General features: G+C 42.9%; 1 protein-coding gene across 4 annotated transcripts in view; it reads right to left on the bottom strand.

Moving 5' to 3' along the window:
- Positions 1 to 7,260: 7,260 nt before the first annotated feature.
- LOC147621381 (Formyl transferase) overlaps positions 7,261 to 24,366 on the bottom strand; it is a 48,051-nt gene continuing 30,945 nt past the window's right edge. Inside the window, exons 4-7 of one of the 4 annotated variants that reach the window (XR_015269817.1) lie at positions 8,987 to 9,113; positions 7,673 to 7,901; positions 7,460 to 7,487; positions 7,261 to 7,379 (exon numbers count right to left, since the gene is read on the bottom strand). Coding sequence is in view for 1 of the 4 variants with exons in the window: in XM_086824130.1 (XP_086680256.1) it covers positions 7,788 to 7,901; positions 8,987 to 9,113 (241 nt within the window). In the remaining 3 variants the exon portion in view is untranslated. The other 3 variants (XR_015269819.1, XR_015269818.1, XM_086824130.1) reach the window with 3 other exon arrangements.

Here is a 24,366-nt window from a genome sequence, read left to right as displayed (position 1 = left end):
TTCAATTGATATCGTTTAATTTTTCCCATGCCTCACATCATGAGTCCAAGAGTTTTATTCGAAGGATAAAGTCTCTAATGGATTCATTTGGTTGACGCTCAACTAAATAGAGTTCTGTTGCTGCACTCCACCGATCATTTTGCTTGGAAAAGCCATGTATAAAGGCTGATTTCAAGGTTTTGAAGTTGGTCTTGATCGCCGGCATCAATGTGATGAACCATCGACTAGCTTTTCTCTCTAAGCATAGGTTCAACGCATGTACCTTGGTGGGACAGTTGGGATTTCCAAAGGCTTCACATCTCTATTCAAACATTTGAATGAATTGAACAGGGTCTATTGTTCCATCATATTTGCCTATAATTTTAAAAATTTGTAAGACCATATATGTGAGTGATCTTGTTGGAAGAGACTCACTGAGTCCTTGGGCTACCCCCCTTCCTAGATTAGTCAGTATGTCCAAGGTGTGGGCATCCAGGAAAGGGTTGGTACCTATAGGATTTGTGGGAATGTTAGGTAAGGAACCAAAGCCGGTGGGATTGAAGTGACAGGGAGTGTAAAACCCGATGACACGCTTGTTATAGGCATGGCCAATGGTATTGGGAGGTGCAATTGTGGCATAGATCTCAATGGCTCGAAGATGTCAGCCATTTGTGTGATCCTTGGCAATCCCTCTATCATTTTCATGTTTGATTACATAAATGCTCGTTAATAATGAGCAAACGTACTATTATTTTTGTTTTTTATATTCTCCCACAGCCTGTTACAGCCTCAAGCGGCTCAGTGTTCTCTTTGTTGGGTCAGGTCAAACGGGTGTCCGTTCACTCTAATTAGCTTAGGTGCTATACACATGCGATCAGTCTCTTAGAGATAATTTTCTAGAAAAAAACGTATGCTAGTAACTTCCCACATGGAAGAGGAGGTCCTAAAACCTATTTTCCATCACAGTCTCAAGACAAAAAAAAATTCGAGAATTTTTTTCCATTTTCTCGACATGTGTTTGAGGATGTTCCAAAAGGAAATTTGAAACTCTGTATGATAGAGTTGTAGTATTTTTGGAGTATTACAACTTTGTTTCCCTGAGTCGTCTGTGATTTTATCGTTTAGACTCTCAAAAAGTAGCCCGAATATGGCTCGTTGTCGTTTTCGCGCTATTTTTTATGATTTTTCGTGGTTTTTGGACTGTTTTTTACCTCAATTTTCGAGTTGAATTTTGAGGCTGCTGGTCGGAGGCCAAAATGATCGCTTTTGACTTTGGACAGCCAAGTCTAAAGTCAAAGAGCTTGATGTTAGCTTTTCGATGAGTCCTAGAGCACCTTCATCGGATATACGGTTTAGGAGATAGGCCTTCAAACAGGGGTGTTTTCTATAGTTTTTTTTGGCTCACGTGAATGAAGGTCTCACGCCGCCGTGAACCCTTAACCAGACTTCACGAAAAAGTTAAATTTATTTATTTTTTGGTCGCGTGAATGAAGGGTCTCACACCGTGAACTCTTATCGGTTCATGCCATGAACCGGATTCGATTCACGAAAAAGTGAAATTCGTTTTTTTTTTCACGTGAACGAAGGGTCTCACGCCGTGAACCGGACTTCACAGAAAAGTTAAATTCTTTTTTTTTTTGGTCGCATGAACGAAGGATCTCACGCCATGAACCCTTAAATAACAGTTCACATCGTGAACCGGATTCGCTTCATGGAAAAATTAAATTAAAATTTTTTTTCTGGCTCGAGATCCTAGGACGTGAACCCTTACCCCGTGAAGTTGTAGAAATGATTCACGCCGTGAACCGGACTTCACAGAAAAATTAAATTTATTTTTTTGACACGGGTTCCTAGGATGTGAACCTTTAGGCCGTGAAGTTACAGAAATGGTTCACGCCGTGAACCGGACTTCATGAAAAATTTAAATTCGTTTTTTTTAGCGCGGGTTACTAGAACGTGAATCCTTAGGCTATGAAGTTGCAGAAATGGTTCACGTCGTGAACCGGACTTTACGAAAAAAATTAATTCATTTTTTTTAGTCTAGTAAAAAATACGAATTTTTCTTTTTGGGAGGGATATTTTTTTAATTTAAAATTAAAGAGATATGGATATTTTTTCAAAAAGGTAAGTGAGAATCAAAAAAGTCAATCTTTTTATGACACCCCTTAAACCCTTTATAAATGACCCCCCAGGTGGACAATTTGATAACTCATGAGCATGATACTCATTGAATGCTCATTAGCCTTAATGAGTTATGTAAAAAAAATGATTAAAAATTAATCCAAGATTAATTCTTTCACTAATCTTTCTCTTTTATACTAATCAAAGACTCTAATTAACCACTAATCTCTAATTAATTAACATAATAGAACACATTATTAGATAGAGCAAAGAAATGCTAATCTTTGTGCATCAAAAAATATGTAAATTAATCTAAAATAAGAGATTAATTAGACTCTTAATTGTGATCTCTCTTTTATGATAAATTTAAGCAAAGAGAGTCAAATTTCTCCAATTAATAAAAAAATTGATATAATTAGGTATTTTGATGTCTCTCTAGATGCTCTCAAAATACTCAAAAACACCAATTTCGACTACTCATATGATTAATTTAGAGCCCAATTAACACATTTTCTTAATTTTTTACCTCTTAAATAAGATTAATCACCCTTAATGACAAAAACTAGTCCATTAAGAAAAATTAATCAAATTTAAAGATTTTTTGATGATTTTAAATTTTTTTTAAAGATTAAGCTACTCCTAATGCTTGCTAATATCTAATGCAAACAATTCAAACAAAAAACACACAATTAAGCTAAAATTAATAATTTTAGTTCTATGTTTAACACTAAAGAGAGAGAACATTCACACTAGCATATATTAGGGAGAGAGATTAGCAAGAGCAAGACACAATTGCATAATGGGAGAGTATGTTGTATTATGAGAGAAATTCACTTATATGCATGGCCGTAAGTGTTCACACTCACTTAAACTGTGGCCGGCCAAGCACCTTAGGCTCATAAGAGGCCTAATGGTATTACAATGACTACTCTCATAATACATCCATGAAGTACATCACTTAGGACTTCATCCTTACTTGCTACCACATGCACTTGAAGTGGGAATTGCCATAAATACTCAATCACACCATTACGGGCGCTCGTCCAAGTTGCAGCTTTGGACACTATTGCTTCATATCTTGAATATATGACCCTTTGGTGTATCTATCGTGACTCCTTGATGTAAGATAATGGTGGTAGATCTTGTTAACCCTAGAATTAGGTTAACATGGGACAGCTTGGGATCGGGTAACGACCGCCATCATTTGGAAGATGGCCTTGCGAGCTACATATCGGGCACCATGGACTCATCTTGGGATCCTTGACCTTGAGCTTCTCGATCTCCTTCTTGAGCGGACCTTTTGAAATCTTCAAGCTCCTTCTTGAGCTTGGCTAGCCCGTCCATGGAAGCAGATGTGGAAGCTACTGTCGGGGCTAGGGGAATAGTTGGAGGAGCCAAAGGCCTGCCAAGGATAAGTGGGGACCAAGAGGTACTACGTTGTGCCATGAGGCAAGCATTATCTAGTTGTGCAGCTCTATCTTGGAAGTCTTACAAGGTGCCTTGGGGTGGAAAGGTCTCTCTCATCTTCATTGCCATTTGAGTAGGGAGTGCTTGAAGCACCCAGTGTTGCAGCATGTAGTTTCCAGGATCTTGGGATAGCCAAGCGACCAAAATTTTAGCTCTTGTGACAAGTTGGGCCATTGACTCCCCCGCCTTCATGGAGAGTTGGTTGAGCTCTTGAGTAATGAGGTTGAAGTAGTTTCCAAGCCGAAAGGTAGCTAAGAACTATAGCCTGAGGGTGGCCCAATCCGGGAAGTGGTCGACGGAAAATTGATTGTACCACCGGTCGGCACCCTCTTCCAGCATTGTCGGGAATAAGACCAAGCGTGCATCATCTCGGTTGAGACCCCTTGAGTCACACAGTGTGAATGAGGACCCACCACACATGGTCTTCTGCATCTTCAGTGATGGTACCTTTGAAGGTTGATAGTTTAACTTGCACACGGTTAAGGACAGTAGCCAATGGCTCTGGCCCTAGAGCTGCCATAGGGTTAGAAGAGGAAGATGCTGGCTCTGGCCCTAGAGCTGCCATAGGGTTAGAAGAGGAAGATGCTGAGGGAAAGTAAGGGAATGAGGAAGAACCCTATCATGACTAGTTCGAAGAGGAGAATGAAGGGGTGAATCACCTCCAGAAGCTCTAGTCTTCGGGGGCATATACAACACTCCTCTCACACTACGAACAGAAATCACCAAAAAGAAAAAGATTTTTTTAAAAAGACTATTCTTGACCTCTAGAAGAGTCCCATCGTGATCGCCAAATTTTACCTAGCTGTAGATGATTCCGCTGGTCCTCGCTAGAGAACTCGAGGACTACCGACGCCGTAAACACTAGGGTTGGGAGGAAAAGGGAGTGTGGATCTTCTCAAGGAAGTATGCCCGCCAAGGATGAGTCGACCTCACTGGATAGACATGCAAGACCTATGCTCTACACTGTCTACCGTGCTCTCCGGCCACCACCTAGCACCGCAGTATCCGTACAGGTCCCTCACTCACACCACACCCACCACTCACCTCGCTCACACAAAGAGATAGACAAAACACCACAAGAGTGCAACACTGTATACCAAACTGTAGACAAGAATGATACAAGAGAGACTGTGCTCCAATGTAGAGAATGTCATACACTAGAGAATGTGCTGTTCGCCAAATGTGCTAGAGTGAATGTGATACAAGAGAGAGTCTCCTCGACTACCAGAATGTGCTACAAAATGAATGTCCTACAAGAGAGTGTGTCCCCTTCCAGAATGTGCTACAATGAATGTCCTACCAGAGAGAGTATGTCCTCCATTGTCATGAGAGTGCTCCCCTTATCTCTCCTTGGGTGTCCTCCTCCTCCGATGTCCTCTTCCTCGAAGTCCCAACCCTCATCATGTAGTGTAGAGGAAAGATCTTCAATCAGGAAAGGGAGATGGTGCTCAAGAGGACCTCGCCCTCCCTTGGGAAAGGGAGAGGGGTGTTGCCTCCATGAGTGCCATCGGAGTTGGCCATGCACGTTGGACATGTCGGAGGGCACTCGTGAGATGACGGTGGTCGGAGATGTCAAAGGGGCACTGGCAATGACAGTGGTCGACGCCATCGGAGGGTACCGGCAGTCAAAGATGTCGAAGGGCACTAGCGGTCGGAGATGTCGAAGGGCACCGGCGGTGACGGTGGTCGGAGGGCACCAATAGTGACAACGGTGGGAGCCATCGGGGTACCGGTGGTCGGAGGGCATCGGGTTAAAGCGTTTGGAGGTGACGGCGGGAGGCTCTTGGAGTGTGGATGACTTGGCTTCCCATCCACAGAGTGGTTGCCCCACCCTCGCGCGACTTGTCTGCTGCTACATGATCCCTGCAGAGATGAGCCGACTACCCCCATTTCAGTATGACCCAGACTCCCCTTACACTAGGCTCACACGTGTATATAAGAACCGGGTAAGTCGATATGACTTGCTACAGTTATACAGATACATGGATTACCCTAGGAGCGTCCCTACCACCCAAGATGGTACTACGATGACCATTTTTTGAGGCTTACAAAGGATAGATTACTTATGCATAAAATTGGGAAAATAATCACTTTTCAAAAAATTAACCAAATCCCATATTCTCATGGTACAAACTATATATAAATTCAAAATATTGATAACACAATTATGCAGATCCAACTTCCCACATAAGCATAAATAAAAATAAATACACATTTCCATTCACACAAAAAGGTATGAATATATATATATATATATATACTTTTATGTGAAGAAATTTTATGAATGGTTTGGTTTATTATTGGAATTTTGTTGATTTTTGAAATCAAAATGTTAGAAAATTTGAAGAAGAGAAGCAATTTAAGAACAGCACTTACTTGGAATCAATGGTGTCATACACGATGAGCTCGACGGCGAGGTGCTTGCTACTACTGGTCATGACGACGCTAAGATGGTAGTCGACGGCTCACGTTAAATATCGGGGTGCCTACATACGTGGCACCCCACGGGCCCGGTCACCCGGTCAATGGCCGGTGATGGGCCCATTTGTAGACATATGTCCATAAGGTGTTATGGACATGTGTGTATATCACAAGTGTGCGTGCGGTGTAGTGGATAGGAGCTTCGCCTCCCTTGGCAAGGACCTGGGTTCGAATTCCAGCAAATGCACCAACATACGGACGTGTGTTCATAACTCTTTTGCACCACTGTCTAGACCGAGGTGGTCACCGGCTAGGTGACCGCTCTTGCTAGGGCCCACGGGGTGCCACGTATGCAGGCACCCCAAAATATAACGTGAGCCGTAGTCGACAAAGCAAAACACTGGCTGCTGCTGGTGTTGACGGCAATATGTTTGTTAGTTCTGCCGACGACGACGACGACTGCAACTTATACCGCTTATTCTATCTACCCAATAATTCCTCCGGCTAAGCATAAAACAAAATAAATACTTCTCTCTCTCCTCTTCTAATCAGTTGCTTCACCAACATTTCTGTTGCAAAGACAACCATAACTCTCACATATAACTCTACACTCCTCTTCAATGCTAGTACACAAACACAAGGGTAAGCAAACATTTCTTTCAAGCGTTAGTCCAGCTCTGATACCATATGAAACACACCCACACAAGATTCCACCCACTTGTGTGTTTGCCCAAGACCTACTCAAACTGTTTACCATTCAAGATTACTCCTCAACACTGCATTTCCAACATTTGATTACAAAACAACAAAGGGAAATACTAAGGGTTTGGCTAGTACTCTCCACCCAATCTTAGGATACAAACCACATGCAATAGTAAGCCACCCACCAAACTAGACATTGGCACAACCCTAGCAAGCACGTGCCCACAAAGCATGCGCATCCCATACCACGTATCTCGGCTGTCACTGGGCACTGCCTACCAGTGGCCACAATCCCAACTATATAGCCACTTGACTAGTTCACACCACTATAAGAACTATCTGGCCAGCCCCTAGCACTAGCGACGTTATGTCCACACAAACATAACAGTTATCTTGTTCATCTGCTCTATTACTCAAGCAAGCATCGGAAAGAGCAACAGTGCTCTAAAAGAAGTGCAGATGAAATGGTTAAAAGCATAGATCCAACTTTAAAATCAGAACATCTGATTGGACTATCTTGCAAATGTGAGAAATGGTGCAAATAATGTAAAGCTTTACATACCACTGTCCCAATGGGCACCAGAATCCAAACAAGTATCAAGTATATTGCATCATTATGCATGTACTTTTAATAATGAATAAGCCTTGACACGAATGCACGTTCGCTAAGATCGACACCTCCCATTGTGCTGGAAAGTTGAAAAAAAAAGCCACTTCAATGTTCATATTCTCATATAATTACCTTCATAAAGTTCCCTAACACACTCACGTCTACAAAGAGGGATGACATCGCAAGGCTGCACTACAAAGCATAGAAAATGTCACTTATTATGCCCCTTTAAAAACTTCATACAAAATTGAAGTTGAGTAAAAAAACTTTCAGAATGTGACTAAATTAACAGCCACTGCAGCACTCTAGAGAGAAAAAATCCTCTTATAAAGATGATCTTTTGACACTAGGTCAAAAAGAAAAGCAACTTACTGAAGTAGCTTTAGTTGAAAAGCTGGTTCTTTTAGTGAAAAGGAAAAAAATGTAGTACAGACCCTAAATGCCCTAATTTGTATGGGACTGGGTCCTTCAAAAGTACACCATCTGCTTAGAGATACTCTGCCTCAGCCCATGAGCGTCTAATCAAGGGCACGCCATCTTCTCGCCAAAAGATACGATCTTCACAAAGTGCTGCCACAACCTCCGGATAGAGACTGTGTTCCTGTTTCACCCACATGATACATGGTTCAAGAGCTTACATTTGAAATGGCTGAAGTATGAAATAGCCAACAACTGTCATCACTGTTTTCATTTTAAAAAATGGCCAAAAAAGAAGGGAAAAAAACTATAAACAGGAAATTCATAAGACCCCCAAACCAAGGATGTGGCATGGCAAATACCTCCCATTTTGGGTCCCAAGGATTTTGTGAAGGGAGGGACCTCACCCAAATTTGAAAGGATACACTTGCATGACCTTTAAAGGGAACGGGAATGATGGGGATAAACTCAGAACCAGTGGAGTTAAGTCTTGCATACCTGGCATCCTCTCCAAGGGACCCTGGCATCTCTCTTCCCCTATGTGTTCAATATGAAGGTTGGTGCCAACCGAGTGCTGCCATGATTGGGTGTTAAAGGCTTGGGTTATAAATTTGGAAGGAAAAGATTGGCCCCATGCTGAGTGTAGGTCTACTCAAGACTCAAGAATGGGTACTTCATGTAAAGGAGTTAACTCAGTTGGTCGATGGCAAAGGAGGACTTCTGCCGAACATTGGAGTGCAAGTAAAGGCATTTTTTCACTGCCCTCTCATGGACCTTTCGGACACTAATTGTGCTTTTTTTTTTTTAAAGAATCTAATGAAAGACCTGAAGGAAGGATGTGTTGGAGTGTATTAAGTAACTAATCTAAATCATCTCTTAGCTCCTTAAACTCATGTCCAAGCTCTCAACTTGCCAAGCAAGTTACCTGCTTGCTCAAAGTTGCTTGATTGACCTGCCAGTTTGAGATAAATAGATTTATGCAGGAGAAACAACCTCACAACAAAAGGACAGACTAATTACATGACTATGGAATCTTAAAAACCCTGCAGACCAATAGAGTTACGCAGCATAAACAACCTCGCAACAAAAGGAGAGGCTAACTACATCACTATGGAATCTGAAAAACTCTGCAGGCCAACTGCCATCTGGCATTCATATGCACAAAATTGCCCTTCAAGTTCAAAAAACATGAATAAATTTGTTGTGCCTATGATATAAAAACCATGAATAAATGTAAAATCAAAGGTGGAAAAGTACATAGAACACCACCTCTTTCAAAACGCGAGCAGCCAGATCATCTGCTGTATCATATGGGAGAACCGGTACTACTCTTTGGGCAAGAATCACTCCGTGATCATATTTTTCATCAACAAAGTGGATAGTAGGGCCTGTGTATCTGCCAAAATATAGTTTTGAAATTACACATTCACCAGCTTTCCATGCACAGACATCTACATAAAGGATCACCTCAAGGGTATAGCATGTTCTCCAACACCTTTGCTCTATAAAAGAATAGAATTCACAGACTTAAAAATCAACACACCACAAAAAACATGCATAAGGAACATTGACCACTCATGGATTTGTGATCCAAAACCCAGACCAAAATCTGTGATCACCATGCATTCATACAAGCCATGACGCTAGGACATGAGTTTGCCAATGCCATATTTTGATGCACATGCTTTGGATGAGCATTAAAGCTGTAAGACTATTGTGCTATGAATGTGTGAACAGAATGCGTAGAGGCAGCAGAAGACTTAGAACACACCAAACACAACACACTTATCTTAACCCTAATCTACTTTGTATAATGTACAGATTCTGTAAATACAAAATATTACAAAATAATCCTTACAAAACATGACCCAAAATATCAACTTCTAATTCCCAAACACCCTTCAAGTGTAAATGCTGGCTGAACTGTGGATCTACACAGCCTTCTGGTACCTCTGCTCCTCTTCTAGGACTCCAAGACTCCCAATATGCTAGATGAATTATAAGGGAACCCAACTAGTGCTTCAATAGTTCTCTACATGCCCAATCAGTTGATTATAAAGCTGTCGGCCTGTTTTTATGCTCCACGACTGCTTCATGTGAGCCCACAACTGCTCAAGTGCTGGCTGACTGCTTCTGTGCCTGGCCACCTTCACCTGTGTGGCCTTTTTGCCACTTCGTGCCTTCTTCTGTTGCCCAGATGCCATTACTTGCTGTCCATAGGCTGGCTTCTTGCTGTACAACACCCATGTGCATGGTAGAGATAGGTGAGGTGTACCCACATTCTCCCGCCCTTAGCTACACGTGTCCATATAAAAAGGCCTTCCATAAAACAAGCAAAGCTCATCCAAGATACCCAAGATCCCAAACACAACGTGTTACATGCACTAAGATTGATCGTGGTAATGCGCAACAAGCCTTCTTTAAACCTTTACTTTGGTGAGATCTTTAGCATCCTTTCACTACTGCACATATGCTGGCTGAATGCTGAAGAGAACTTCAATGAATTTGCCTGGAGAGGGAGGATGCTAAATGCTGCCCTAATGACTGAAATCTGCTAGATTACTTGTGTTATGATGAATGGTTTATGCTGAATATCAGCGTTTGCTTTTATATGATGCTGGGCTGCTGGTCGGCCAGTTCTTACATTGTCGGCCAGTTCATCTGGACAAATAATGCCCAAAATAAGCATTAAATGCTAGCATTGACATCAAACATTATTCCTTCACTTTTAATGCTGGCCGACTAAACTAGTCTTACCCGACTACTGTTGTGGATGCCTTTTAGGCTGGTTGATTGGAGCATGGCTACTCCCTAGGTGCTGTCAGCTAGCTCTAGATGCTGTCCAGGGCTGTAAACAGCCCTTGGACAGGCTGCTGTAACCATGGGCTGGCCCATAGGCATGCAATGTCCTTGCTAATGCTTCTCATGCAAACCTAAGTTATGGCTGACTGCTAGATGAACTTTATCTAATGAATTCTCCAAGTGAGTTAAGAGGACTGACTCCAATCTGACTTCTATGGCTCGGAGATTGACCTACGTAGCTCATGCTTGACTATCCCTGGACTGAGGGCTCACAATGGGGTCACGTCGTACGACAAATATTCCTAAAAAGGTATTACTTCTATACAAATATTGCACTGATGATGATGCCAGTGTGTCCACTGTCACTGTGTACCCTTGTGACTATGTGACACACCATGTTTCAAGAGGGATCTATGGTTGGAAAGAGAGTCGCGATTGGTTTTGAATCTGTCACATGCACTCTACACTGTAGTGCATGGTGAAAAGATGGCTCATCATCATCAGTGCAACATTGTACAGTATTAGCACCTTTTAGGATGATATTTGTCGTACGCCGTGACCCCATTGTAATCCTCAGTCCAAGTACGTAGATCATTCTCAGCCTTAGACAGTCAGTCAGTCAGTCAGTCCAAGTCCCTTAACCCACTTGAAGAGATGCATTCATGCATGTAGAGTCAGTAGAAGTCTTAGGGTTTGCATTAGAAAGCGCTTTGCATAATGCATAGCATTCATCCACTGCATTTAGACCATTGCAGAAGCCTTCAAATAATATCTAGCATTCGTTAGAATTTATCCAATATTATTCCCATAATTTATAGCATTTATTGGGCATTTTTACATTATTTTATCCATTTATCTTGGACAGATGCAGTCAGCCAGCCGCGCGACCAGCATCATTTGTCCATATAAATAGCTAAGTATATCATCCATTCATCATTCATATCATAATCAGCCTTGAAGACCTCAACGCTTGGAATCTTTAGCACAAGGAGCATAAGCAATTGCAGAATTCAGCACATCAGCCTTGAGCGTTTTCCTCATCAGCATATAGGAGCATCAACGCTTGAGCTATTCAGCCTTCCTTCAGTAAAACGCAGCATCTACAGCATTCAGTCTACAGTACCCCTTGCGTTTTTAGCATTCATACAGTTTTCAGCATTCTCATATGCATCGTTTTGCTACAGCCACTTGGTGAAGGTAAAACTCAACATTCATACTCATTTTCAGCATTCATACATAGTCTAGAACAGTCCCAATCAGCCCCTTCTCTCAGCCTTAGATTTGTAGCCTTCCTACATCCATTGGGAAGGTGCATAGGCTCGAGATTGGTCATCATTGGTGCTTCTACAGCCATGTACAGTTCAGCCCGAATCTTGGTCCTTAGAGATCTTGCGTTTGGCTTATCGTCAATCCACCGTCAGTCTCTTCAAAGTAATAAGCAAATACTATTCCGGTAACAGGATAGGGGGCCCTTCAGTGGGTAATTCGGGACCCCATATGGTGTACAGTTTCTCTCTCTCTCTCTCTCTCTCTCAAATCTCTTAAAGTTTTAAGTCTTAAAGTGGATTGCTAAACTCGCGAAACTCGGGATACAAAAGACGGTGTGAGCATTTGTGTGACAGGGTGACAGGATCCTTAAATTACGAATACTTCCCCTACATGTTACATTGGTATCAGATACAGCTTGTCCACACACACTGTATCTTGGCGTGAGGGCATTCTTGGATGGTCAGATTGCGTTCCGGCACTGACTTTAGCATCATGTCTACAAAGGAGAGTACCCATCAGCCAGAAGACGTCCCCGAAGGAGACCTTGCTCTTCCAACTACAGCAAACACCATAGCTCTACTCAAAGCTCAGAACCAGCTTCTCATGGAACGTCTCTAACTCTTGGAGGCAACAGTAGTACATCCTTCTCCGCCTCCAGTAACCCCCAACTATGTCTCCCTCTTCTTTCAAATGGAACAACAAAAAAGAGAAGACAAGACTAGACGGAGAGAAGAAAAAGCTGAAGCTGAAGCAAGAAAGCAACAAGAAAAAGCAGATAGACGGGACTATGAGGAAGCCCAATGCAGGATCGAAGAAGATCGGCGTCAAGCTGAACTCGCCGCTCGGGAGCACCAACGAGAGCTCGATCGAGAACGTATGTTACTCGAGCACCAAAGGGAAAAGGAGGCCATGCATCTTAGATACCAACACCTCTCTTCAGTTTCCCTAGCCTCAGGTGCCACCAGCTAGCAGCCCACGACATCGACTACAATCATTCGAAGTCAACCGAATTTTAGTAAGTATGATGGTAAGTGTGATCATTTAGCAGTTAATCAATTTATTCATCAATTTACTCCTCATTTTCCATTAGCTAGGATTACAGATCCTCAAGACAGAGTCCACATAGCGGCTCCCCACCTTACAGGTGAGGCAGTCACTTGGTGGTAGCATTGGTCTAGTCTTCATACAGACCAGACCACAGGTATCACAGCTTTTAGCTGGGATACATTTGTTCATGACCTTAAGACCAGATTCCTCCCGTCCTAGTATATGACCGGCTTGGCAGATGAGTTTTATGGACTCAAATAGAACGGATCAGCAGTGCTTCAATTTTCCGGAAAGGTTATCACTTTAGCACAACAGTTAGGGCTATCTGAGCAGGCCAAGATGGATCAATTCATTCGTGGATTAGATCCCAACATCCAGTTCACAGTTCGCAACTTTGAACCCAGTACGTATGATCGGGCTTTGACTCTTGCTCAAAATGAAGAAATGAAGATGAACGGAGGCAAGCCCAAGCAGTTGTCACAGTCCATTACCAAACCCCAGCAGCAGCAATCTGTTGCGCAACCAAGGAAGGGTAATGCATAAGCATTCTTGGCATCCCATTGATTTCGCACCTCCAAGCCCGACAAGCTATCTGCAAGGGAGCGGAAGGAGCACTACTTTATGTTCGTGCTCAGACAGCCTCTACCTCATTGGTAGCACCTATCTCATCTTCAGTTCCACGGTTAGCAGATCTTCTATCCAGACATCAGGACATTATGCTTAGGGACGATCTTCCACCCAGTCTCCCTCCACGTCCTAAGGACCATCATATCGATTTGGTCCCTGGATCAGAACCTCCTAGCACGTTCCCCTATCATCTTTCCAAGACTTTAGAGGGCGAGCTAGAAAGACAGTTATCTGAGCTCATCCGAGCCGGATTCGTTCGGCCTTCTTCCTCACCACTTACTGCACCCATCCTATTTGTCCAAAAGAACGACAAGTTTGCACGCCTTTGTGTAGACTATAAAGCATTGAATAAACTCATCATTAAGAATAAGTTTCCTATGCCAAGGATTGAGTACATTTTGGAGCGTTTAGACGGTGCAAAATTTTTCACTAAGATCAACCTCAAGAGTGGTTACCATCAGGTCCACATTTTCGAAGCTAACATTCCAAAAATAGCTTTCCGGACAGAGCGTGGTCACTACGAGTTCATAGTCATGCCTTTTGGGCTTACCAATGCACCCGCAACCTTCAATAAAATGATGTCCAAGATTTTCCCAATCCTCATTGGTTAAGTGTGTCTTCATCTTTCTTGATGACATACTTGTATTCTCAGCCACTGCGGAGCAGCATGAGAAAGATGTGGAGAAAGTCTTACAACTTTTGCAAGATAATGGGCTCTACATAAACGCCAAAAAGTCTATCTTCGGCGTTAAAGAGGTTCAATACTTAGGCTATATCATCGGTTCCGATGGGATTCAATTGGACTCCTCAAAGGTTCAGAAGATCTTGGATTGGGACATCCCTCAGACTGTCCAAGAGATCCGTTCTTTCGTAGGCCTTTGTCAAGCCTACAACACCCATGTTCACCAATTTTTCAACCTTGCAGCACCTCTCACCGACTTGCTCAAGGGGGTGAAGACTCGTAAACAAAAAGTCTCAGTCAAAGGCAAGGTGCTTGATGCATTCTGTGCACTCCATAAAGCAGTCTCAGAAGCGCCTGTTTTAAAGTTAGCATCTTGGAATGAACCTTTTGAGATCATTACCGATGCAAGCAATGTAGCCATAGGTGCAGTTCTCTAGCACGACAATAGAGCAGTGGCCTACTACAGTCGAAATTTGGATGTCGCCGAAAAGAATTATTCGGTTTATGAGACAAAGAGCTTTTGGGTGTGATCACAGCGCTCAGACATTGGAAGCCTTTCCTTTATGGACAGGTCTTCACACTCAAAACAGACTACCAAGCACTTAAATGACTTCAAACCATGCCAAGTGCCTAGTGGAGTGATCGGCAAGCCAGGTGGAGTCAACTCTTCCAACAATTTGGAGCAATGATCGAGTACATCCCTGGTAAGCATAACCCAGTTACAAATGCTCTTAGTCGAAAGGCTAGCATCCAGGTAGTGTAGGAGTCTACCTTTCTCGAAATCACGGGAAAGGACTTAGATAGCATCAAAGACCAGAATGTCGATTCCCTTGAGTTTCGTACTCAGTATAATTTGGCCCTCACTTCTGAGCCTGGCCATTATTCAGTGCAGAACGGTTGGTTGTTCTTCAAGAACCGTCTGTGTCATTCGGGAAAAGCGATCAGCTCTTCTCCATGATGCCCATAACTCCTTAGTTGGAGGACATAGAGGTATCAACAGTATCCTTGAGAAATTAGAGCGATCCTTTTATTGGCAAAAAATGAGGCGTGATGTATATTTACATGTTCAAGCCTATAAGATTTGTCAAAAAGTTAAGGTTCCACATACAAAGAAGGCTGGGTTACTTCAACCTTTGCCTATCCCCGACGGACCTTTCATCAACATATCTATGGACTTTGTAGGGCCTCTACCAGCATCCACCGGATCCCGTAACACTTAGTATTTTACCATTGTGAATCGCTTCAATAAATTCTGCATGCTCATGCCATGCACGCATACGGCCACAACTGAGGACATAGCCCGTCTTTTTCTCAAACATTGGTACCCCATTTGTGGTTTGCCTAGCACCATTACATCAACAAAGATTCCAAGTTTACCTCGCATTTTTGGAGGACATTATTCAAAAACTTTGGAACTAAGTTACAGTTGTCTAGTGCATTCCATCCACAGACAGACGGCCAGACAGAAATCTAAACCACGCCTTTGATGTTCTCAAGTCATATTGTCATGACCAGTAGTCCAAATGGGAACATTATCTTCCATTGGTCCAAGCTATCTTGAACGATACTCATTCATCCAGTGTCAGACAGACTCCGTATGAAGCAGCCTTTGGTCGTCGTTTCTCTTCTCTTTTGACGAGATTGGTGTCTCCATCTCTTGAGGCTAATAAAATGACGGAAGCATTTTTCAAAATCATTGAGTTAGTTAAGGACCGCTTGACCAAAGCACATGAAGCTTATAGCAGACAGGCAAATAGTCTAGACGAGGTGTCTACTTCAAGGAAGGGGATTGGGTCTATCTGTGCATCATGAAATAGAGATTGAAACAAGTGGGCAAACGTTTTCCCAAGCTTTCATTCGTAGTTTTGGACCTTTCCCAATAGTTAAAAAGATAAGTGATGTCTCCATGAAATTAAGGTTGCTTGACAGTTGGATGATGCATGATGTTTTCCATGTTTCTTGGCTAAAACCATATGTTGGACCAAAAGTGTTTGATGTTTCATATGAACAGCAGCCAAACGTGGTAGACAAAGCAGACGTCATCGAGTCTGAGCAGATCCTTCTTCATTGTTGGAAGCATGGTTCTGGTCGACGGATACGTCAGTTCTATATAAAGTTCCGAGATCAAGGTACCCACGAAGCCGTTTGGCTAGATGAGGAGTTCTTTCAAGAGTACCCCCAATTGTTGGCGGACTACTTGGAAGCCATGAACCTGCCGCCAAGCTAAGCAAGAGGGAATGTCGCATGCACTCTGCATTGTAGTGCATGGTGACAAGATGGCTCTGATACCAATGTAACATGCAGTGGACGTATTCATAATTTGAGGATCCTGTCACACAAATGCTCACACCGTCTTTTGTATCCTGAGTTTCATGAGTTTAGCAATCTACTAAGACTTCAAACTTTAAGAGATTTGAGAGAGAGAGAGAGAGATAGAAACTGTACACCATATGGGGCCCCGAATTACCCACTGAAGGGCTCCCTATCCCATTACCGGAATAGTATTTGCTTTATTACTTTGAAGAGACTAACGAGACTGACGATAAGTCAAACGCAAGATGTCTAAGGACCAAGAGTCGAGCTGAGCTGTACATGGCTGTAGAAGTACCAATGATGACCAATCTTGAGCCTATGCACTCTTCCCAATGGATATAGGAAGGCTACAAATCTGAGGCTAAGAGAAGGGGCTGATCTAGGCTATGTATGAATGCTGAGTTTTACCTTCACCAAGTGGCTGTAGCAAAACGATGCAAATAGGATGCTAAAAACGCAAGGTGATCTGTAGGCTGAATGCTGTAGATGATGCGTTTTGTTGAATGAAGGCTGAATGCTGTAGATGATGCTCCTATATGTTGATGGATGAAATGCTGATGACTCATATGCTGAATTCTCCAATCGCTTATGCTCCTTGGGCTGAAGACTCCAAGAGTTGAGGTCTTCTAGGCTAAATATGATATGAATGATGGAATGATGCAAAGCTCAACTATTTATATGATCTCTAGATGCTGGTCGGTTGGCTAAAGGGCTGGCAAAAAATACTAGAATAATACTGAGTAATATTATGATGCTTCTGCAATGGTCTAGATGACCTACATGCATATGGGATGAATGTTATGCATAAATGCACACATGTCCTGATGCAAACTCTAAGGCTTCTACTAACTCTACATGCATGAATGTATCTCTTTAAGTGGGTTAAGGGACTTGGATTGACTGACTGACTCTCTAAGGCTGAGGACCCTTCAGTGGGTAATTCAGGACCCCATACAGTGTACAGTCTCTCTCTCTCTCTCTCTCTCTCTCTCTCTCTCTCTCTCTCTCTCTCTCAAATCTCTTAAAGTTTGAAGTCTTAAAGTGGATTGCTAAACTCGCGAAACTCAGGATACAGCAGACGGTGTGAGCATTTGTTACAAAATCTGTACCGTCAGATTCTAAAGTGAACCACGGGTGAACTCAGGGTAAACTAGGATTAAGTGAACTAAGGGTGAACTAAGATGAAAATTATCCGATAAAAAAATAAACTAGGAATGAACTAAGAGTGAACTAGAGGAATAAACTTGAGATGAACTAGGGGGGGTGAACTAGGAGTGAACTAGGGGATCGGAAGATTAGTTTCTTAGCAGAATAAATTTTTTTTAGCGATCCTAAGTTCTTGCTAGAAAGTATAGCATAGTGGTTAGACATTTCACTTCCTAAATGCACGTTCCAAGTTCAAATCCTCTTTTGAACTTTCTCAAAAATTTTCTAAGCCATAAACCCATCCCCTTCCCCCCCTAGTTCACTCCTAGTTCACTCCTAGTTCACCTGTAAGATCGTTTCCCCTGGTTCACTCCTAGTTCACTTTCTCAACGGTCCAAAATTGCCGCGATCGCGATGTCTCTTTCCAGCCATAGATTCCCCCTGAAACATGGTGTGTCACATAGTCACGAGGACTGTGTACCCCAGTGCAGTGCAGTGCAGTGCAGGGTGCACATGACATTCCCTCCTGCTCAGCTTGGCGGCAAGTTCAGGGCTTCCAAGTAGTCCACCAATAACTGGGGATACTCCTAAAAGAACTCTTCATCCAACCATATTGCTTCATGGGTTCCTAAGTCCTTGGACATTGTATAGAATTATCTTATTCGTCAACGGGAAACATGCTTCCATCTATGGAGGAGAATTTGTTATGGCTCTATGACTTCTACCTCGCCAATTATATCCAGTTGTTGCTCTTCTAATACATCCTACAATGCTGGACCTACATATTACTTCAACCAAGAAACATGAAAGACATTGAGCACAATCCAACTTTCCAGCAACTTTAACTTCAAAGAGACATCACTTAACTTCTGAATGACTCGAAAAGGGCTGAAACTACGGAATGAAAGCATGGGACAACACTTGCCCACTTGCTTCAACCGTTGCTTCATGATCCGGAGATATACCCAATCCCCTTTCTTAAAATTGACATCTCACTTGGATTTGTTGGCTTGCTGGATATAAGCTTGCTAAGCTTTGGCAAGGCACTCCTTAACTGACATAATGATTTTTAAAAATGTTTTGGTAGTCTTGTTGGCCTCTAGAGATGGTGATACCTCTCTTGTCAAAAGAGATGAGAATTGGTGACCAAATGATACCTCATACTGCGTTTGCCCAATACTCAATAAGTGAGTATCATTTAGGATTGCCTGTACCAACGGAAGATATTGTTTCCATTTCGACTGCTCGCCGTGGCAGTATGATTTGACAACGTCAAAGACCAATTGATTGTATATTTTTGTTTGGCCATATGTCTGAAGATGGAATGCACCGGACAGCTATATATATATATATACATACATATATATATATATATATACATACATATATATATATATATATATATACATACATATATATATATATATACATATATATATATATACTTAGTGTCACATGCACTCTGCACCGTGGTGCATGGTTACAAGATGGCTCATCATCAGTGCAACATTGTACAATAGTAGAACCCTTTAGGATTTGATATTGCGTACGTCGTGATCCCATTGTAATCCTCAGTCCAGGATATGTCAGGCACGAGCTACGTAGGTCATTCCTCAGCCTTAGAGAGTCAGTCGGTCAGTCGAAGTCCCTTAACCCACTTGGAGAGAATCATTCATGCATATAGATGTCATAGAAGCCTTAGAGTTTACATCAGGACATGTGTGCATTTTTACATAGCATTCATCCCATATGCATTAAGGCCATCTAGAACATTGCAGAAGCCTCAAAATATTATCTGGTACTTTCCCATATTTTATAGTATTTATTTAGCATTTTTCCAACATTTAATACCATCATTACTCTATTTATTTCATGTAGCAAGTCGTGTAGCACTTTATGCTACAGTCGGCCAGCATCAGTAGTATTAGCCAACCAACCAACCCTTGTTCATATAAATAGCCTTCACTTGCATTCATATCTCATCCATCTAAGCAATCAGCAATAGACGCATCAACGATTCAGCCTACAGTCCATAGATCACATCTCCCTTTAGCGTTTTCAGCAAGCATTTCATCCTACAGCCCTAGGAGCATCATCGCTTGAGCATTCCTCCATCAGCAAAACGCAGCAGCATACAGCATTCAGCCATAAGAGAACCTTGCGTTTCCAGCATACAAACAGTTTTCAACATTCAGATCCATCGTTTTGCTACAGCCATCCGGTGAAGATAAAACGCACGCATTCATTCATTTTCAGCATTCATACACGGTCTAGAAACAGTCCCAAACAGCCCATATCTCAGCCTCAGATTTGCAGCCTTTCTACATTCCATTGGGCTTGAGATCAATCATCATTGGTGCTTCTACAGCCACGTACAGTTCAGCCCGACTCTTGGTCTTTCAGAGATCTTGCGTTTGGCTTATCTACAGTCCAAAGTCATTCTCTTCAAAGCTAATAAAGCAAATACTCCTAGTAATAGGAGGGGGTCCTTCAGTGGGTAATTTGGGACCCCATACGGTGTACAAATCTATCTCTCTCTCTAATCTCTTAAAGTTTGAAGTACTAAAAGTGCATTGCTGAAGACTCGTGAAACTCAGAATAAAGAAGGCGGTGTGAGACTTGTGTGACAGGATCCTTAATTACGCATACTTCGGCTACATGTTACACCTTGACAGCTGCAACTTAGTCCCTAAGTTGTCAAACAACGCTCTCCAAAAATGGGACGCGAACTTAGGATCTCTATCTTATGTGATTGTCCGTCACAAACCACCAATGGGATACCAAAACCGAATGAACAAGCGAGAGCTATGTCCTCAATTGTGGCTGTCTGCTTGCATGGAATGACTTATTGAATCTGTCCACAATAGTCATGCATTGTGTGTTTCTAGATCCAGATGACGCGGGAAGAGGGCCTACAAAGTCCATACTGATGTCGTGAAAAGGTCCCTCTAGAATAGGCAAAGGCTAAAGTAACCCTACCTGTTTTGTATGTGGATCTTTCACTTTTTGACATTTCTGGCATGCTTGGACGTGTTAGTAGACATCCCGTCACATTTTGGGCCAATAAAATGACTACTCTAACTTCTCCAGTGTACTGTTGATACCACTATGACCTCCGACAAGAGAATCGTGTGCATCATGGAGAAAGACTTGGCGCTTTTCTTTGGGTACACATACAAGGTTCTTAAAAAACAACCAACCATCCTATATACTATAGTGGCTTGGTTCTGAACTAAGAGCTAATTGATTTTGAGTCCCAAATTCTTCTGAATCCGGATATTGTGCCTTTATGCTTTCCAAGTCTTTTTCTTGAATTTCTAGCAGAGTGGACTCTTACAACTGAGAACATCGGAATGGGGTTATTCTTACCAAGGACGTATTCAATCATTCCCCCAAGCTGTTAGAACAATTGACTCCATTTGAATTGCATGTCACTCCATTGGGCATCGGGCATGATTTGCAACCATTTAAGTGCCCAGTGATCTGTCTTAACTATGAAATCTCTCCATTAAAGGAAATGTTTTCAATGCTTAAGCGTTGTCATCACCCCCAAAAGCTCTGTCATATACCCAACAATTCTTTTCGGTGGTATTCAACTTGCGGCTGTAATAAGCCACTGGCCTACCATCTTGTTGAAGAACAGTTCCGATGGCTAGGTTACTGACATCGATAATCACCTCGAAAGAATCATCCCATGATGCCAACTTTAAGACTAGTGCCTCAGAGGCAACTTTCTTCACTGCCTAGAATGCCTCTAAAGCCTTGCCCGTGACGGACACTTTCTAACGACGAGTCTTCACACACTTGAGCAAGTTTGAGGTGCTACAAGGTCAGAAAACTTGTCCATATGCGTGTTGTAGGCCTAACAAAGACCCAAAAAATGAGCGGACTTCCTAGGCTATCTAGGGAATTATGGCTTGTGCTGATGAGCTAATGATGTATCCCAAGTAATGTATTTCTAGTACTCCAAACTCACTCTTCTTGGCATTGATAAACAACTCATTGTCTTGCAAGAGTTGTAAAACTTTTGTCACATCTCGCTCATGTTGCTCTACAGTCCTCGAGAAGATAAGGATATCATCTAGAAAGATGAAGACGCATTTGCCAATGAGATCCCGAAAAACCCAAGACATCATCTTGTTCTTGTTAAACGTCGCTAGTGCATTGCTGAGTCCGAAAGGCATCACCACAAACTCATGATGACCACACTCAGTCATGAAGGTGATTTTTGAAATGTCAGCCTCAAAGATCCGAACCGGATGGTAGCCACTCTTAAGATCTATCTTAGAGAAAATTTTCGCAACAGAGTCGTTCTAGGATGTACTCTATTATGGGCATGGGGAATCTATGGGCATGGGGAATCTATTCTTAATTGTTACCTTATTTAGCACCCGGTAATCCACACATAAGCATGCGGTCTTATCCTTCTTTTAGCAAACAAGATGGGAGCGGCAAATGGGGAGGAGGAAGGCTGGATAAATCCAGCCCAGAGTAGCTGGGACTGCTGCTCCAGCGCGCTCTCCAATGCCTTAAATAGACGGTAGGGGAACTTACTAGGAGGCTCTAAACAAGGAACCAACTCGATGTGATGGTCCTCTAGTCTACTAGGTGGGAGGTCGTCTCGCAACATAATGTTGTTGTATTGAGACAGGAGAGCAACCATCCTCTGCTCCACTGCGGATGCTATCTGTTGTTGTATTGAGACAGGAAACCAACTTTTCTCTGCTCCTTTTCTTATGGCTCATTAGGCCCGAATGTGGGAAATGAGTGGTATTCCAAGAATGCTCCGATCCCTGCGAATCATGATAGGCTCAGAAAAACCTTCAACAATAGTGAACGTGTCTTGCCTCCAATCAGGAATGGGTGCATACTGTCTGAGCCACTGGATCCCGAGGATCATGTCACATCCTAACAGAGGGGAGACAATGAAATCCCGCTGGAATGTTGCCTTCTAAACCCGAAACTCAAACTGTTGAGCTTTATGAGAGAGGTGTGTACGTAGACCGGGTGTAAACCCATCTACATCTAAATGATTGGGAACCAAGGTACGGCTCATTTTGTTTGCCAACTATGGAGAGATGGCATCCTCGGAACTACCCATGTCAAAGAGAACAATGAACTGTTGTCTCCTCACAGTGCCATAGGCATGAATGAGAGTCCTTCAACTTGGGGTTCCAATTCTCCCCAAGTGTAGATTGTCACCGTGGGCCACGTAATGATTGAGAGGCCGTGGAGGTGGAGGGTGCCGGCGTCGTGGATGGAGTAACATTCCGACTTGATGGTGAAGGTGATGGTGTGCATGATCCCGATCCACCACATGACTCCATTGTAGAGGCTTGAGTTCCTCTCCCCATCGTCGCGGGATCCACGGCCACTCGTGGTGTCCTTCTTGTCGCTTCGACCGCTTCGTAGATGCTAACCTTGTCAAGAAGTTCCCGTCTCTTCTCGGGCGTAACATTCGTGTAAAACCTCACCTCATGCCCACTCTCATGCAAGAGGTGGGCTCGCACTTTGTCGGCGCCACCTGTTCGCCGGTACGGGCAAATCTTGCATACCCATGGCTGAGAACCGCCTCCATGAGCGGATGGGGTGTAGTTAACCTCCTCCCACCATGTCCATCCCGTTGTCCTTCTACGAGAAGCCCCGGCACGTGAGGAGGATGCCATGGTTGAAGATGGCTTGACTCTTGAGTCTTGAGGAATGAGAGAGAGAGAGAGAGAGAGAGAGAGAGAGAGAGCCTAGAGGCCTAGAGGCTAGAGCCTAGACTCTAGAGGCTTGGAAGTTGGAAGACTCAAGAGGCTTGAAAGTTGAGGGGGAGAGAGAGAGAGAGAGAGAGGCCTAGAGCCTAGAGGCTTGGAAGTTGGAAGACTCAAGAGGCTTGAGGGAGAGGTGAGAAAATCTGCTCTCCGTCTCAGCCATAAACGACCAAGAATTTGAAGATGGGAAGTGTTTAGTAAAAGACTCATCAAAGGGTTATGAAATAGTTACTTCTGGAACATGATACAAAGGCTTGTATAAGCTGGCCAGCTATGACAAGCGTACTTATGATGCAAATACAGTGGCTGCCCACACTCCTGCTATGCATGATGCAGAGCTATGGCATGCTTGTATTGGGCATGTAAATTTTCGGAGTTTGATGCTTTTGCAAAAGCATCATATGGTTGATAATATGCCACCTCTTGAGTCTCCAATAAGACATGTATGTGAGGGGTGCATTTTGGGAAAGATGCATCGAAAACCATTTCCCAAGGATGGAGCTATTAGAGCTGAAAGTAGATTACAGCTCAACACAGGGATGTATGTGGTCCAATGCGGACACCATCCATAGCAGAGCATCTTTATTTCGTCACATTCATTGATGACTACTCCAGGTTTGCTTGGCTTTACCCCTTGAAAGCGAAAGCAGAGGTGTTTACATGCTTTCGACACTTTGTAGCAATGGCTGAAAATATGCGCGAATGCAAAGTCCAAACACTCCGCTCAGATAGAGGTGGAGAATACATGTCAAATGCATTCAAGGATTATATGCTTCAAAAGGGCATCAAACACCAATGTATTGTGCCTTATACACCGCAGCAGAATGGTGTAGCTGAGAGGAAAAACAGATCTCTCATGGAGATGGCAAGATGCATGGTGAAAGCACAAAAGTTGCCTCACAATTTTTGGATGGAAGCTATAATGTGTGCCACTCACGTGTTGAACAGATGTCCAACAAAAGCTTTGAAAACCATAACACCATTTGAGGCTTGGTATAGCCGAAAGC

This window comes from Cibotium barometz, chromosome 30 (assembly GCF_041138505.1).
Source record: "Cibotium barometz isolate CiBa-2024 chromosome 30, ASM4113850v1, whole genome shotgun sequence".
Classification (NCBI taxonomy): Eukaryota; Viridiplantae; Streptophyta; class Polypodiopsida; order Cyatheales; family Cibotiaceae; genus Cibotium; species Cibotium barometz.
This window is presented reverse-complemented; position numbering and strand designations above follow the sequence as displayed.